This window comes from Branchiostoma belcheri, unplaced genomic scaffold (assembly GCF_001625305.1).
Source record: "Branchiostoma belcheri isolate BF01 breed outbred unplaced genomic scaffold, Haploidv18h27 scaffold702, whole genome shotgun sequence".
Taxonomy (NCBI): domain Eukaryota; kingdom Metazoa; phylum Chordata; class Leptocardii; order Amphioxiformes; family Branchiostomatidae; genus Branchiostoma; species Branchiostoma belcheri.
The window spans coordinates 1-16,246 of NW_017804357.1; the positions used below are offsets into that span (position 1 = coordinate 1).

Genomic DNA, 16,246 nt, shown 5'->3' on the forward strand with positions numbered 1-16,246 from the left:
ACTATAATCTCTTGATCTATTAGTGTTAAGGTGTGGGAGAGGCACTTACGAAAAGAGATTTAGCTTGGTTGTCGCTGGGAAAGAAGAGAAAGACAAGAGATGCATGTAAATTAACGTTAAATTTGAATAAACACATAAGTTTAGAAACATACCTCCGATTCGTCAACAGTCCGCGACCGGTCGTGCCCAGCAAGAGTACCGGCATCCAGCAGGTTCTCCACCGCCACCAGCCGCTCCCTCAGTCCGGTGTTCTCGGTCTGCAGGACTGATAACTCCCGCTTCACACCTGTCAGCTCCTGCTGCATGTTGTGCACCACCACCACCCCCGTCAGCACGCTGATCCCACACACCAGGGCGGCCAGGACGCCGACCAGCGGCCCGACCAACACGGGGAGACGGTCCCGGCGGGCCGGTCCACCGGACAGGAACGGGCTCTGCTTCTCCGCAGTCATTTTAACAAGCTCCTAGAGCAAGAACACTGAATTTCAAACTGTCAAGGAAGTAATAGTTTGTCGGAATAACAAGTGTAACATGTTCTACAAGTACTTGCCATTGTACTTGGTTCAGGGTCTTTACTTTCCTGTTAATTGGTATGTTTACAACATCAAGTTCCATTGACATGGCTTGATTGACAGCATATCGTCTTTCGTAAGTCAACGTTCAATGCTGGGGGGGGGGGTGCAGGAATATATGTGGTCTTAACGCCGCAACTCAGTTCCACTCCAGAATTACAATACAGCTTTCTCTTTTCCTTCACACACACACACCACACACACACACAGACACACACACATTCACCCCACACAGACACCGACACACACACACACAAACAGATACACACACAGACACACACAAACACACACACCACACACACACCGACACACTCACAGACAGACAGACACACACCACACACACACACAAACACACACCACACACACACACACACACACCCAGACACAAACACACACACACACACACACAGCTTGTGTGTTACGCCGAAGGACGGTTATGCCGGCTATAAGATACGGAAGCAAACACACAAAAAATGGTAACCTTTTCAAAATTTACGAATTCATGCCTTGGATACTACATGTAGACAATGAGAAACGTTCAATCATAATTCACACACCTTGCTAGTTGTTTATTGAGAAAACCAAAACAACACACAGTTGAAATTGGCCATGCCCAACGGAACTGAATACGTCACATCATCAACTTTATTGCTCAACAACTGTAGCTGGTACAATGTATGGCAAAGAAACAACAATGGTACATACATCAACTAATGCTAAGATATAATTCTAACTAGCTAGTCCATAATGATACTAAAGCTAATCTATTGTGTTTTCTTAGGAAGAGTATTATTACATTCTGTAATTCAGGGGATATATCAGCTATTTACAATCTGGTGTCGCTTTTGTAGTGATTCGAATATGAATTTTCCAACGTACACTGATATCTGAGTAGGACATGAAAGGAGAGTATTAAAGATATCTGATTTTGAGTGAGGTAGCGTAACATTAGTTTTGGAAGCTATGGATTGCATCAATATTTGTCTGTTTTCTTCATATGTTGGACATGACATCATAAAGTGGAATTCGTCTTCAATACCCTCCTTGCATGTCGGACACAATCTCTGATCGGCTGGTGTGTTATAATGACGGCCCTTTTCGATTTCCAGGCCATGTGAACTTATCCTCATTTTAGTTATGCTTGTCGTAAAAGATTCGTTTTGAATTGATGATAGATACTTTTCCAAGCCGTAAATGTTTTTTTAATTTTAGAATAAGTATGAAGTTTATTGAATTTTCTTATTTCCTGCCACCAGCCAACTAGAAATGTATCCTGTAAACGTTGCTTGAATAAGCTTCCAAACTGGTTGGCATTAACCCTTGGGTTCAGCCAGACATTTTGGAAGCCGTGTCTGCACAGTAAGTCCTGTATGTGGACTGTCCAGTCATGGTCTAGTTCGACAGCACAAGATACAACTAGATACCAACATCTTAAGGCGGTTGACTTTTACAACTAGTCACGCTTTATCTCAACTTGAAGCCATGTCAAATCTATCAAAGCAACAAACTATTATGATATACAGGATTGAAACTTCATTATGGGTTCACCACACCACGAAGTGGTGAGGTGAAACCATATTGCTTTTTCTGGTGTTTCTTCTCCTCCTCCTCCTTCTTCTCCTGCCATTTTTTAAATGGATTCAGCTTCTTCATTTTAGGGCCTAAGGTCCTGAAATTTGGTATGGAGGTACAGTGGGCAAATACCCCTAGGCGTTTTTTAAATTTTTGTGATACAGGCTTTTAGAATGGTTTTATTTGAGTTTTTTGGCTGTGTTATAGCAAATGTATTACTGTGTTAGTGTGCCATGTTTACCACGTTTGGGTATGAGTCATCACAATGGAATGCAGGGCATCAACCAATAGGCATGCAGCTTTCCTCTATTCTTCTTGCTGATTGGCTATTGGGATTTAACTTGATTAACACCTGCACAGAGCATTTCCACCTGCACAGAGCATTTCTTACTGATTGGCTGTTGGGATTTAACTTAACACCTGCACAGAGCATTTCCATACTGACAGTATGTCTGTATTCAAGTGTTTTGGTAGGTATTTCAAGCTTTCCTGCTCCAGCATTGGAATGCGGGGCATGAACGTTATTTTTATTTTGAAAATCAACAGTTTGCATTATGCAATTAAAAATCCTAACCAATAAAGTAGGGAATAGCTATCCAACTGTTGTTTTAGTCGTATGTTACTTCATATTATAGTTATATCAATGTAAATCATTGTTTTCCCTTGTGTTTCTCATTCTTTCCCTGCCATGTCGTAAAATGTACGTATGTGGTGAACCCATCGCTGTATTTGCTCCAAAGCAAATATTGGCCTTTCTAGTTATACTTAACTTATGAGGCAAGTGTAGTCAAATCATAAGAAATCACAAAAAAAGTTCTAAGCTTTCTGATATCTGCATAACTTCAAAGAATATTACATTGCGGTTACACACGCTTGTGTGCTTGTAGCCAAATCATTAAAGAAGAAAAGTGATAACAGAATGGATGTGTCACTAATGGTCTACTTTGTGCAGACGACACAGGTGAGTTCCCTCCCTTCCACGTAGCGGGGACAAGGGAGGGACCCACAGCGGGCTTCCACGGGGTAGAACAGCGCTCCGTCATGGTTGGCGTGTCCGCCAGGTAGGGACTCAGGCTGTTCATCCACACAGACGTACTCTGTAGACCCGGCGTGGTTGTGGTGTTCAGCCATGAGGTAACCATGGTACTCGCGGGTCCAGCCGCTATAACAGGTGTTACGGGCGGGGATCATTAACTTACTGCCGCGGGTTGGGACATAGCAGACCGCACACGGGACGTCGTTATCGTGAAGGGAGGTGGAGCCGAACGGGACGTTTGTGGTCAACTCGTACTCAGCGCCGTACATGTAAGCCCTGCTCTCGTGGACTCCATCTTGGTACAGTCCCCACTGTGGGTCGGTCGGCAGACACTGGTAGTTGGTCCCGCCGCCTGGCTGAGTGTAATGTGTGCCTCCCGCAACACCTGAAATCATACAAGGTTTCTCTAGACTTAAGAGTCTACAGAAATAGTCAAAACCTTTGTCAAATTGTCAAATTTGTTATAGAATAACGCACTGGCACCGCAAGAAAGCTAAGAAAATGTAGCACCACGCAAGTCGTTTATATTTAACAAAGCATGGACATTATATAATGTCCTTGAACAAAGACATCTTACCCGAGTACACCAACTCTGCTCCGCCGTTATCAGCGCAAGTCTTCCTCCCCCATCGGATGTACACACTTCCTCCTGAAGACATTGATGATAAAGAAGCAGCACGTGAAGTAATGTAACAATAACCATCTGATATCAAATCTTTACATAATCAAACGTTTACATTGACAAAGATGAAAAAGTTGTCACCTGCGCCTGGCGCCCCGTCTCTTCCCGGTGGTCCTGTGTCTCCCTTGTCCCCGGCTGGACCCTGCCATGGTGAGGATATACATGGAAAACCGTACGCGTGTCAGGACAACAGGAGGATGAGATATATACATGTTTCCACAGATCTTGGCGTTTCTGGTAACTTAAATATTTATATATAATGATAACGAACATTTAGTGATATTAAAACAAACAAAAAACAAACCTGTAAGCCGACAGGTCCCGCTGGTCCAGCCACACCTTGAATGCCATCCTGTCCGTCCCGCCCGGGCTGTCCGTCCGTCCCGGGGTGACCGTCCGTCCCGGGTTGCCCCGCTGTCCCGGGTTGCCCATCCGTCCCGGGTTGTCCCCACGTCCCGGGCTGTCCGTCCCGTCCAGGCTGTCCGGCTGGCCCATCCCGTCCGTCTCGCCCAGGGGGACCTTGAGCGCAACCTGAGAAACGGCATGTTCAATTTTTCATCATATCATGAAGGACAGACCAATCACACTGCAAGCACAGCCAGCCTCTGCGTTTAATGCTGCACTAATTGAATAGACTGACTCTGGAGAAATGTAAAAAAAAAACGTCACATTGCAATTGAGCTATTCTTGCACATACATGGGTGTTTATTTTTGGCAATCAATCGTACGTAGCAGCTTTGGGGTTAAGCTCAAGGGGAAATACTTTGTGAATACTTACGGTCGAACAGCCCGGAAGAGCTGATTGCTTGTCTCTTGACTCGCACCGCGTCATTCTGACTCGTACTGACGACCTCCGCACCCAAACCTCCACCTTCCTGTTGTAAACATTCTGTTCTTTTAATGGCGGGGGGAACTATAGCCTTGTATATATACTCTATAATCTGCTACTCTTTATCTATTCTTCATTAGGTGCAAGAGAGGCACTCACGAAAAGAGATTTAGCTTGGATGCCGCTTAGAAAGAAGAGAAAGACAAGAGATGCATGTAAATTAACGTCCAATTTGAATAAATACATAGGTTTAGAAACATACCTCCGGCTCGTCAACAGTTCGCGGCCGGTCGTGCCCAGCGAGGGCGCCATCCAGGAGGTTCTCCACCGCCACCAGCCGCTCCCTCAGTCCGGTGTTCTCGGTCTGCAGGACTGATAACTCCCGCTTCACACCTGTCAGCTCCTGCTGCATGTTGTGCACCACCACCACCCCCGTCAGCACGCTGATCCCGCACACCAGGGCGGCCAGGACGCCGACCAGCGGCCCGACCAACACGGGGAGACGGTCCCGGCGGGGCCCACCGGACAGGAACGGGCTCTGCATCTCCGCAGTCATGTTGTCGCACTTTTTAGGCTATGAAAAGTTTGTCCACGACCGTTGAACGTTTACCAAGTCACTCCGAGTTCTAAATGCTCGCAGTTGTAGACTCACAAGGAACTAAACTGTCAAGAAAAACAACACGAACCAAGTTTTATTTTAGGACATCTTACGTATCATGCTTGGTTCTCATTGGTTCAGAGTTTTTACTTCCTGTAAGTTGATATGGCATGTTTACAGGCTTTACTCAACGTTTGTACAAAAGAAAACGTCGCTGCGAAAAATGCTTTTTCCGCTGACGTCACCATCACACATTCTCATTGGTCAGAACGTCATTGACAGCTTACCTCGCCCCGGTCTATGAAGAAAGGTGAATAGGCAAGCATACTTGTTGAGCAACTTGCGTGTCTTTAAGGTCAACGTTCTATCGGGTTCAAAAAGGCGCTGTGGTAATAACACTACCAAGACTTACGGACAGAACAAAAACAATACAAAGGCTCACAAATCAATATAATAAATGGGGTATAGTGTGAATATTTGTTTTACATTTTTCTTTTACAAAAGATCCTATAGTACATGTCAGAATCTGAGGTAAACCTAGAGCGTCACGCGTTCTCCTGAAGTCTCAGAATGAGACTCAGAATATTTACTATGTGAAAGTAATATGTGACAGGAATATTTACTATGTGACAGTAAGTAGTAGATACAAAACAAAACAAGACAGGCAGAGAAACACTTGCAAGCACAGGAAATTGACATCTAACAGAAAATATTGATTTATCTAAAGCATGTATCCATGATTACAGCAGCTAGTATGTGTCCAACATGTTAACAGAACACAACAACACGATATTTGACATTCCTCATGAAGTCTATACAAAGTCGTACTTTTTATTCGCAACGATGTCAAAGTCTCTCTTGTAATATCCTCTATCCACATAAGGGCCAAGTACACAATCACGCCAATCCTTTCCCAAAAGGAATATAACTTGATAACCGTCACAGTCAATAAGTGTATTTAGCCTAACAAGGACGGACAGTCCAAATAAAATGATGCGAAGATCTTCTTTCTAGGAAGCACAATAATGACACTAATGTAAAACCATGTACAACCATGTCTTAATCTTGCAGATTTCGAACTACGTTCAGCCATTAGCAAAATTAGAGTTAGCGCCCATCTTCTGGAAATAGAGAGAGGCCGGTACAGAAGGCTACCTGTATATGAAAGAATTTGTAAATATTGTAGTGCAAAGGCTGTGGAAGACGAAATACACTTTATCTCAAACTGTTCCTTTCATAGCAACGCTCGAAATGAGTTGACTATCCAAACTTCTACAATTTACCCCAATTTTACTAAACTTACAGACAAAGAAAAAACATTCTTCTTTTAACTTCCCAAAACCCACGAATTTTGGAAAAGGTGAGACATTACGTCTGCCATGGTCTAAAAAGGAGAAGTCAAACGCCTTAGATATAGTCTTAGACATAGCTATAGCTCTAGACAACTACATTTTAACATGTAGATTTTAATTATTTTATACTCTGTTTCATTGTTCTTTTATGTTTGTAATTTGCAATTAGCCCACGGGCACGAATTTTCAATAAACTTCTTACTAATTCACAGAATAGACGTGTCATTAATGAAATAAAGACCTTCATTGTACAAAGAATACTCACTACGCTAAGTCAAGGAACGTCCTTGGCTAAGTACAGTAACAATGGTCTACTTTGTGCAGACGACACAGGTGAGTTCCCTCCCTTCCACGTAGCGGGGACACGGCAGGGACCCACAGCGGGCTTCCACGGGGTAGAACAGCGCTCCGTTCCGGTCGTAGTCACCGCCCTGTATCACCTCTGGCTGTTCATCCACACAGACGTACTCTTTAGACCCGGGGTGGTTGTATTTTCCAGCCATGAGGTAACCATGGTACTCGCGGGTCCAGCCGCTATAACAGGTGTTACGGGCGGGGATCATTAACTTACTGCCGCGGGTTGGGACGTAGCAGACCGCACACGGGACGTCGTTATTGAAAAGGGTGGAGCCGAACGGAACGTTTGTGTTCAACTCGTACTCAGCGCCGTACATGTAAGCCTTGATCCCCTGGACTCCATCTAGGTACCGTCCCCACTGTGGGTCGGTCGGCAGACACTGGTAGTTGGTCCCACCGCCTGTCTCTGTGTAATGTGTACCTCCTGCCACACCTGAAATCATACAAGGTTTCCCAGTCTTAAGAGTCTATAGAAATAGTCAAAACCTTTGTCAAATCTGTTATCATAGAATAACGCACTGGCACCGCAAGAAAGCTACGAAAATGTAGCACCACGCAAGTCGTTTATTTTTAACAAAGCAAGGACATTATATTATCTTGAAAGTTCATATGTGCTGGTAGAAGTCATTATGCAGCAAGTTTAAACTGTAATTCCAACACAAGAAATTGGACTCATCCAAATTTTCGACTGTACAACTCCAGTCTTTGTCAAGGAATGAGCAATCCACCGCTTCCGTGACGTCACGCAGATAACACGTGACTCCGTGACAAGGCCAATAGACAAAAGCTCACAGGCAGTAACCAGTATCAGAGCAAGAACAAAAGCTCAAATAGAGGCCTAGTTGTTCTGCCTTACAGGAAAGGCCTTAGTGAAGGGCTCAGGAGGATTTTTGCTGCACATGGGATTAAGACCTGTTTTAGACCAACTTGAACCTTCCGGAATATACTGGTCGCACCTAAGGACAAAACACCAAAGGAAAGCAAGTGTGGGGTAGTTTACCATATACAGTGTCAAGGACAGACCTCCAAGGGCCCGTGTAAGGAAACCTATATTGGAGAGACGGAAAGATCCCTCAAGGCTAGGTTCTTAGAATACAAACGACCTAGCTCGACTACCTCGGAGGTCTCACAACATATACACATAGAATCGCCTGGCCATTCAGTCTCACTGGACAAAGTAAGAATCCTGGACTCAGAACCGGATTTCTTTGCACGAGGGATTAAAGAGGCCATCTACATCAGGGCATTACAACCATCCCTCAACAGAGACGGGGGGCGCCACAGACTTTCTGCAACCTATGATCCACTGCTAACGGAGTCACGTGTGTTATCTGCGTGACGTCACGGAAGCGGTGGATTGTTCATTCCTTGACAAGACTGGAGTTGTCGAAAATTGGGGTGAGTCCAATTTCTTGTGTTGGAAATTACAGTTTAAACTAGCTGCATAAGGATCCGGACATTACATAATGTCCTTGAACATTACCCGAGTACACCAACTCTGCTCCGCCGCTATCAGTGCAAGTCTTCCTCCCCCATCGGATGTACACACTTCCTCCTGAAGACATTGATGATAAAGAAGCAGCACGTGAAGCAATGTAACAATAACCATCTGATATCAAATCTTTACATAATTAAATATAATCAAACGTTTATATATGGATCAAGGAGCGTGAAATTAGTAAGAATATATTTCATTGACAAGAATGAAAAAGTTGTTACCTGCGCCTGGTGCCCCGTCTCTTCCCGGCGGTCCTGTGTCTCCTCTGTCCCCGGCTGGACCCTGCCATGGTGAGGATATACATGAAAACCGTGTCAGGACAACAGGATGATGAGCGATATACATGTTTCCACAGGTCTTGGCATTTCTGGTAACTTAAATATTTATATATAATGATAAGGACCATTTAGTGATAAACAAACAAAAAAACAACGATTTGCAAACCTGTAAGCCGACAGGTCCCGCCGGTCCAGCCACAGCTTGAATGCCATCCCGTCCGTCCCGCCCGGGTTGTCCGTCCGTCCCGGGCTGTCCGTCCGTCCCGGGCTGTCCGTCCGTCCCGGGTTGTCCCACTGTCCCGGGCTGTCCGTCCCGTCCAGGCTGCCCGGCTGGCCCATCCCGTCCGTCTCGCCCAGGGGGACCTTGAGCGCAGCCTGAGAAAAGGCATGTTCAATTTTTCATCATATCATGAAGGACAGACCAATCACACTGCAAGTACAGCCAGGCTCTGCGTTTAATGCTGCACTAATTGAATAGACTGACTCTGGAGGAATTTAAAAAAAAACTCACATTGAGCTATTATTGAACGTACATGGATGTTTATTTTTGGCACTGATGATCAATCGTACGTATATGTAGCAGCTTTGGGGTTAAGCTCAAGGGGAAATACTTTGTGAATACTTACGGTCGAACAGCCCGGAAGAGCTGATTGCTTGTCTCTTGACTCGCACCGCGTCATCCTGACTCGTACTGATGACCTCCACACCCAAACCTTCACCTTCCTGTTGTAAATATTCTGTTGTTTTAATGGCGGGGGGAAACTATAGCCTTGTATATATACACTATAATCTGCTACTCTTTATCTATTCTTCTTTAGGTGCAAGAGAGTCATTCACGAAAAGAAATTTAGCTTGGATGCCGCTTAGAAAGAAGAGAAAGACAAGAGATGCATGTAAATTAACGTTAAATTTGAATAAATACATAAGTATAGAAACATACCTCCGACTCGTCAACAATTCGCTGGTCGTGTCCAGCAAGGGTACTATCCAGCAGGTTCTCCACCGCCACCAGCCGCTCCCTCAGTCCGGTGTTCTCGGTCTGCAGGACTGATAACTCCCGCTTCACACCTGTAAGGTCCTGCTGCATGTTGTGCACCACCACCACCCCCGTCAGCACGCTGATCCCGCACACCAGGGCGGCCAGGACGCCGACCAGCGGCCCGACCAACACGGGGAGACGGTCCCGGCGGGTCGGTCCACCGGACAGGAACGGGCTCTGCATCTCCGCAGTCATGTTGTCGCACTTTTTAGGCTATGAAAACTTTGTCCACGACCGTTGAACGTTTACCAAGTCGCTCTGAGTTCCGAATGCTCGCAGTTGTAGACTCACCACAAGGAACTAAACTTTCGAGAAAAACATATGAACCAATTATGAAACTTTTATGCTAAGCACTTACCAAGTTTATTTTAGGACTTCTTACGTTATCATGCTTGGTTCTCATTGGTTCAGTGTTTTTACTTCCTGTAAGTTGATATGGCATGTTTACAGGCTTTACCCAACCGTTGTACAAAAGTTCCTAGAAGAAAACGTCGCTGGGAAAAATGCTTTTTTCTGCTGACGTCACCATCACACATTCTCATTGGTCAGAACGTGATTAACAGAATACCTCCTCCCGATCTATGAAGAAAGGTGAATAGGCAAACATACTTGTTGCGCAACCTGCGTGTCTTAAAGGTCAACGTTCTATCGGGTTCAAAAAGGCGCTGTGGTAATAACACTACCGAGACTTACAGACAGAACAAAAACAATACAAAGGCTCACAAATCAATAAGAAATGGGGTACAGTGTGTATATTTCTTTTACATTTTTCTTTCTCAAAAGATCCTATAGTACATGTCAGAATCTGAGGTACTACCTCGAGTGTTACGCGTTATCCTGAAGTCTCAGAAGGAGACTCGGAATATTTACTATGTGACAGTAAATAGTAGATACAAAACAAAACAAGACAGGCAGAGAAACACTTGCAAGCACAGGAAGTTGACCTCTAACAGAAAATTTACGCATGTATCTATGGTTACAGCAGCTAGTTTGTGTCCAACAAAACACAACAACACGATGAATTGATAAAGCCGTTGAATCTTTTCTAACTGGATAAATTGAAATTTTAATACGTAAACGTTTTATAAGTACCATCCGGTACCCTTCATCAGTACAAATGTAGAGGAAATTTTCGGAAGAAAATAAAGTTATAAATAAACAAAAACAATACATGTTTAAGTTTATTTAGAACTCTATTTCTGTTCCGGAAATTTCCTCTACATTTGTACTGATGAAGGGTACCGGATGGTACTTGAAACGTTTACGTATTAGAATTTCAATTTATCCAGTTAGAAAGGATTCAACGGCTTTATCAATTTATCTTTATATCCTGGATGATTAACCTTCACCAACACAACAACACGATATTTGACATTCCTCATAAAGTCTACACAAAGTCGTACTTTTTATTCTCATCGATGTCAAAGTCTCTCTTGTAATATCCTCTATCAACATAAGGGCAAGTACACAATCACGCCAATCCTTTCCCAGAAGGAAGATAACTTGATAACCGCCACAGCCAATGAAGTGTATTTAGGCTGACAAGGACGGACAGTCCAAATAAAATGATGCGAAGATTTCCTTTCTAGCTATAGGAACGACAATAATGACACTAATTCACAGAATGGACGTGTCATTAGTGAGATAAAGACCTTCATTGTACAAAGAATACTCACTACGCTAAGTACAGTAACAATGGTTTACTTCGTGCAGACGACACAGGTGAGTTCCCTCCCGTCCACGTAGTTGGGACACGGCAGGGAACCACAGCGGGCTTCCACGGGGTAGAACAGTGCTCCGTTCTGGTCTGCCTGTCCGCCTTGTATCACTTCTGGCTGTTCATCCACACAGACGTACTCTTTAGACCCGGGGTGGTCAAATTTTTCAGCCATGAGGTAGCCATGGTACTCGCGTGTCCAGCCGCTATAACAGGTGTTACGGGCGGGGATCATTAACTTACTGCCGCGGGTTGGGACGTAGCAGACCGCACACGGGACGTTGTCATCAAGAAGGGTGGAGCCGAACGGGACGTTAGAGTGCAACTGGTACTCTGCGCCGTATATGTAAGCCTTGGCCCCTTGGACTCCATCTTGGTACCGTCCCCACTGTGGGTCGGTCGGCAGACACTGGTAGTTGGTCCCGCCGCCTGGTTCGTTGTAATGTGTGCCTCCCGCAACACCTGAAATCATACAAGGTTTCCCAGTCTTAAGAGTCCACAGACATAGTCAAAAGCTTTGTCAAGTTGTCTAATTTGTTATGGAATAACGCACTGGCTCCGCAAGAAAGCCAAGAAAATGTTGCACCACGCAAGTCGTTTATATTCAACAAAGCAAGGACATTATATAATGTCCTTGAACAAATACATCTTACCCGAGTACACCAACTCTGCTCCGCCGTTATCAGCACAAGTCTTCCTCCCCCATCGGATGTACACACTTCCTCCTGAAGACATTGATGATAAAGAAGCAGCACGTGAAGCAATGTAACAATAACCATCTGATATCAAATCTTTACATAATCAAACGTTCACATTCACAAAGATGAAAATGTTGTTACCTGCGCCTGGCTCCCCGTCTCTTCCCGGCGGTCCTGTGTCTCCCTTGTCCCCGGGTGGACCCTGTCATGGTGAGGATATACATGAAAACCGTGTCAGGACAACAGGATGATGAGCGATATACATGTTTCTACAGATCTTGGCGTTTCTGGTAACTTAAATATTTATATATAATGATAACGACAATTTACTGATAAACAAACAAAAAAACAGCGATTTGCAAACCTGTAAGCCGACAGGTCCCGCTGGTCCAGCCACACCTTGAATGGCATCCCGTCCGTCCCGCCCGGGCTGTCCCGCCGTCCCGGGGTTGTCCGTCCGTCCCGGGCTGTCCTACCGTCCCGGGCTGTCCGTCCGTCCCGGGCTGTNCGCAACGATGTCAAAGTCTCTCTTGTAATATCCTCTATCCACATAAGGGCCAAGTACACAATCACGCCAATCCTTTCCCAAAAGGAATATAACTTGATAACCGTCACAGTCAATAAGTGTATTTAGCCTAACAAGGACGGACAGTCCAAATAAAATGATGCGAAGATCTTCTTTCTAGGAAGCACAATAATGACACTAATGTAAAACCATGTACAACCATGTCTTAATCTTGCAGATTTCGAACTACGTTCAGCCATTAGCAAAATTAGAGTTAGCGCCCATCTTCTGGAAATAGAGAGAGGCCGGTACAGAAGGCTACCTGTATATGAAAGAATTTGTAAATATTGTAGTGCAAAGGCTGTGGAAGACGAAATACACTTTATCTCAAACTGTTCCTTTCATAGCAACGCTCGAAATGAGTTGACTATCCAAACTTCTACAATTTACCCCAATTTTACTAAACTTACAGACAAAGAAAAAACTATTCTTCTTTTAACTTCCCAAAACCCACTAATTTTGGAAAAGGTGGGACATTACGTCTGCCATGGTCTAAAAAGGAGAAGTCAAACGCCTTAGATATAGTCTTAGACATAGCTATAGCTCTAGACAACTACATTTTAACATGTAGATTTTAATTATTTTATACTCTGTTTCATTGTTCTTTTATGTTTGTAATTTGCAATTAGCCCCCGGGCACGAATTTTCAATAAACTTCTTACTAATTCACAGAATAGACGTGTCATTAATGAAATAAAAACCTTCATTGTACAAAGAATACTCACTACGCTAAGTCAAGGAACGTCCTTGGCTAAGTACAGTAACAATGGTCTACATTGTGCAGACGACACAGGTGAGTTCCCTCCCTTCCGCGTATTGGGGACGACGGGAGGGGACCCGACAGCGGGCGTTCCACGGGGTAGAACAGCGCTCCGTTCCGGTCGTAGTCACCGCCCTGTATCACCTCTGGCTGTTCATCTACACAAACGAACTCTTTAGACCCGGGGTGGTTGTAGTGTGAAGCCATGAGGTAACCATGGTACTCGCGGGTCCAGCCGCTATAACAGGTGTTACGCTACGGGCGGGGATCATTAACTTACTGCCGCGGGTTGGGACGTAGCAGACCGCACACGGGACGTCGTTATCGTGAGGGAGGTGGAGCCGAACGGGACGTTTGTGTTCAACTCGTACTCAGCGCCGTACATGTAAGCCTTGATCCCCTGGACTCCATCTTGGTACCGTCCCCACTGTGGGTCGGTCGGCAGACACTGGTAGTTGGTCCCGCCGCCTGTCTCTGTGTAATGTGTACCTCCTGCCACACCTGAAATCATACAAGGTTTCCCAGTCTTAAGAGTCTATAGAAATAGTCAAAACCTTTGTCAAATTTGTTATCATAGAATAACGCACTGGCACCGCAAGAAAGCTACGAAAATGTAGCACCACGCAAGTCGTTTATTTTTTACAAAGCAAGGACATTATATTATCTTGAAAGTTCATATGTGTTGGTAGAAGTCATTATGCAGCAAGTTTAAACTGTAATTCCAACACAAGAAATTGGACTCATCCAAATTTTCGACTGTACAACTCCAGTCTTTGTCAAGGAATGAACAATCCACCGCTTCCGTGACGTCACGCAGATAACACGTGACTCCGTGACAAGGCCAATAGACAAAAGCTCACAGACAGTAACCAGTATCAGAGCAAGAACAAAAGCCCAAATAGAGGCCTAGTTGTTCTGCCTTACAGGAAAGGCCTTAGTGAAGGGCTCAGTATACGTAGGATTTTGCTGCACATGGGATTAAGACCTGTTTTAGACCAACTTGAACCCTCCGGAATATACTGGTCGCACCTAAGGACAAAACACCAAAGGAAAGCAAGTGTGGGGTAGTTTACCACATACAGTGTCAAGGACAGACCTCCAAGGGCCCGTGTAAGGAAACCTATATTGGAGAGACGGAAAGATCCCTCAAGGCTAGGTTCTTAGAATACAAACGACCTAGCTCGACTACCTCGGAGGTCTCACAACATATACACATAGAATCGCCTGGCCATTCAGTCTCACTGGACAAAGTAAGAATCCTGGACTCAGAACCGGACTTCTTTGCACGAGGGATTGAAGTGGCCATCTACATCAGGGCATTACAACCATCCGTCGACAGAGACGGGGGGCGCCACAGACTTTCTGCAACCTATAATCCACTGCTCACGAAGTCACGTGTGTTATCTGCGTGACGTCACGGAAGCGGTGGATTGTTCATTCCTTGACAAAGACTGGAGTTGTACAGTCGAAAATTTGGGTGAGTCCAATTTCTTGTGTTGGAAATTACAGTTTAAACTTGCTGCATAAGGACATTATATAATGTCCTTGAACAAAGACATCTTCACCCGAGTACACCAACTCTGCTCCGCCGTTATCAGCGCAAGTCTTCCTCCCCCATCGGATGTACACACTTCCTCCTGAAGACATTTTAATGATAAAGAAGCAGCACGTGAAGTAATGTAACAATAACCATCTGATATCAAATCTTTACATAATCAAACGTTTATATATGGATCAAGGAAGGCAAAACCTGAAAGTAGTAAGAATATATTTGATTGACAAGGAAGAAAAAGTTGTCACCTGCGCCTGGCTCCCCGTCTCTTCCCGGCGGTCCTGTGTCTCCCTTGTCCCCGGCTGGACCCTGCCATGGTGAGAATATACATGTACATGGAAATCATGTCAGGACAACAGAATGATGAACGATATACATGTTTCCACAGATCTTGGCGTTTCTGGTAACTTAAATATTTATATATAATGATAACGACCATTTAGTGATAAATAAACACAAAAAAACACCGATTTGCAAACCTGTAAGCCAACAGGTCCCGCTGGTCCAGCCACACCTTGAATGCCATCCCGTCCGTCCCGCCCGGGCTGTCCCGCTGTCCCGGGCTGTCCCGGGCTGTCCGTCCGTCCCGGGCTGTCCGTCCGTCCCGGGCTGTCCGTCCGTCCCGGGCTGTCCCGCCGTCCCGGGTTGTCCCACCGTCCCGGGCTGTCCGTCCTGTCCAGGCTGTCCGGCAGACCCATCCCGTCCGTCTCGCCCAGGGGGACCTTGAGCGCAGCCTGAGAAAAGGCATGTTCAATTTTTCATCACATCATGAAGGACAGACCAATTACACAGCAAGCACAGCCAGCCTCTGCGTTTAATGCTGCACTAATTGAATAGACTGACTTTGGAGGAATGTAAAAAAAACGTCACATTGGGCTTTATAGTTCTTGAACATACATGTACATGGATGTTTATTTTTGGCAATCAGTCGTACCCAGCAGCTTTGGGGTTAAGCTCAATGGGAAATATTTTGTGAATACTTACGGTCGAACAGCCCGGAAGAGCTGGTTGCTTGTCTCTTGACTCGCACCGCGTCATCCTGACTCGTACTGACGACCTCCGCACCCAAACCTCCGCCTTCCTGTTGTAAATATTCTGTTCTTTTAATGGCGGGGGGGAAACTATAGCCTTATATATACAC

General features: G+C 45.0%; 5 protein-coding genes across 5 annotated transcripts; all 5 read right to left on the reverse strand.

Moving 5' to 3' along the window:
• Window positions 1–2,823: 2,823 nt before the first annotated feature.
• On the reverse strand, window positions 2,824–5,440 carry LOC109484867. The gene is made up of 6 exons (XM_019788225.1): window positions 4,954–5,440; window positions 4,641–4,782; window positions 4,167–4,393; window positions 3,944–4,004; window positions 3,758–3,829; window positions 2,824–3,565 (listed from the first exon to the last, which is right to left on the reverse strand). The coding sequence occupies exons 1-6, from the start codon at window positions 5,245–5,247 to the stop codon at window positions 3,084–3,086; spliced, it is 1,278 nt and encodes a 425-aa protein (XP_019643784.1). The 5' UTR covers window positions 5,248–5,440; the 3' UTR covers window positions 2,824–3,083.
• Window positions 5,441–6,577: 1,137 nt separating this feature from the next.
• LOC109484868 (short-chain collagen C4-like) lies at window positions 6,578–10,147 on the reverse strand. Its single transcript, XM_019788226.1, has 5 exons — window positions 9,759–10,147; window positions 9,401–9,511; window positions 8,941–9,149; window positions 8,718–8,778; window positions 6,578–7,431 (listed from the first exon to the last, which is right to left on the reverse strand). The coding sequence occupies exons 1-5, from the start codon at window positions 10,006–10,008 to the stop codon at window positions 6,953–6,955; spliced, it is 1,110 nt and encodes a 369-aa protein (XP_019643785.1). The 5' UTR covers window positions 10,009–10,147; the 3' UTR covers window positions 6,578–6,952.
• A 955-nt stretch (window positions 10,148–11,102) lies between these two features.
• Window positions 11,103–13,282, reverse strand: LOC109484864 (short-chain collagen C4-like). Its single transcript, XM_019788221.1, has 5 exons — window positions 13,274–13,282; window positions 12,593–12,700; window positions 12,370–12,430; window positions 12,184–12,255; window positions 11,103–11,992 (listed from the first exon to the last, which is right to left on the reverse strand). Exons 1-5 carry the CDS (start codon window positions 13,280–13,282, stop codon window positions 11,514–11,516), a joined length of 729 nt encoding a protein of 242 aa, XP_019643780.1. The 3' UTR covers window positions 11,103–11,513.
• On the reverse strand, window positions 13,269–15,674 carry LOC109484865 (short-chain collagen C4-like; the record flags this gene model as incomplete). The annotated part of the gene is given in 7 exon segments (XM_019788223.1): window positions 13,269–13,642; window positions 13,644–13,808; window positions 13,811–13,881; window positions 13,884–14,054; window positions 15,119–15,190; window positions 15,354–15,414; window positions 15,585–15,674. Coding segments are annotated over 7 exon segments (708 nt in total), but the record flags the coding sequence as incomplete, so codon positions are not given.
• A 1-nt stretch (window position 15,675) lies between these two features.
• Window positions 15,676–16,204, reverse strand: LOC109484866 (putative cuticle collagen 91; the record flags this gene model as incomplete). The annotated part of the gene is made up of 2 exons (XM_019788224.1): window positions 15,676–15,839; window positions 16,090–16,204. Coding segments are annotated over 2 exons (279 nt in total), but the record flags the coding sequence as incomplete, so codon positions are not given.
• Between the last annotated feature and the right edge of the window lie 42 nt (window positions 16,205–16,246).

What these genes read in the sequence shown, in the direction of transcription:
- LOC109484867 (XM_019788225.1), bottom strand. Translation starts at nt 5,247, where the DNA reads ATGACTGCGGAGATGCAGAGCCCGTTCCTGTCCGGTGGGCCCCGCCGG. An exon ending in GAACTGTTGACGAGCCGGAG is followed by an intron (nt 4,783 to 4,953) that starts GTATGTTTCTAA and finishes TATATATACAAG; the next exon opens with GCTATAGTTCCCCCCGCCAT. An exon ending in AGACGGGGCGCCAGGCGCAG is followed by an intron (nt 3,830 to 3,943) that starts GTGACAACTTTT and finishes CAATGTCTTCAG; the next exon opens with GAGGAAGTGTGTACATCCGA.
- LOC109484868 (XM_019788226.1), bottom strand. Translation starts at nt 10,008, where the DNA reads ATGACTGCGGAGATGCAGAGCCCGTTCCTGTCCGGTGGACCGACCCGC. An exon ending in CTCTTCCGGGCTGTTCGACC is followed by an intron (nt 9,150 to 9,400) that starts GTAAGTATTCAC and finishes GCCTTTTCTCAG; the next exon opens with GCTGCGCTCAAGGTCCCCCT. An exon ending in CGGGACCTGTCGGCTTACAG is followed by an intron (nt 8,779 to 8,940) that starts GTTTGCAAATCG and finishes TCACCATGGCAG; the next exon opens with GGTCCAGCCGGGGACAGAGG.
- LOC109484864 (XM_019788221.1), bottom strand. An exon ending in AGACGGGGAGCCAGGCGCAG is followed by an intron (nt 12,256 to 12,369) that starts GTAACAACATTT and finishes CAATGTCTTCAG; the next exon opens with GAGGAAGTGTGTACATCCGA. An exon ending in AGCAGAGTTGGTGTACTCGG is followed by an intron (nt 11,993 to 12,183) that starts GTAAGATGTATT and finishes GTATGATTTCAG; the next exon opens with GTGTTGCGGGAGGCACACAT.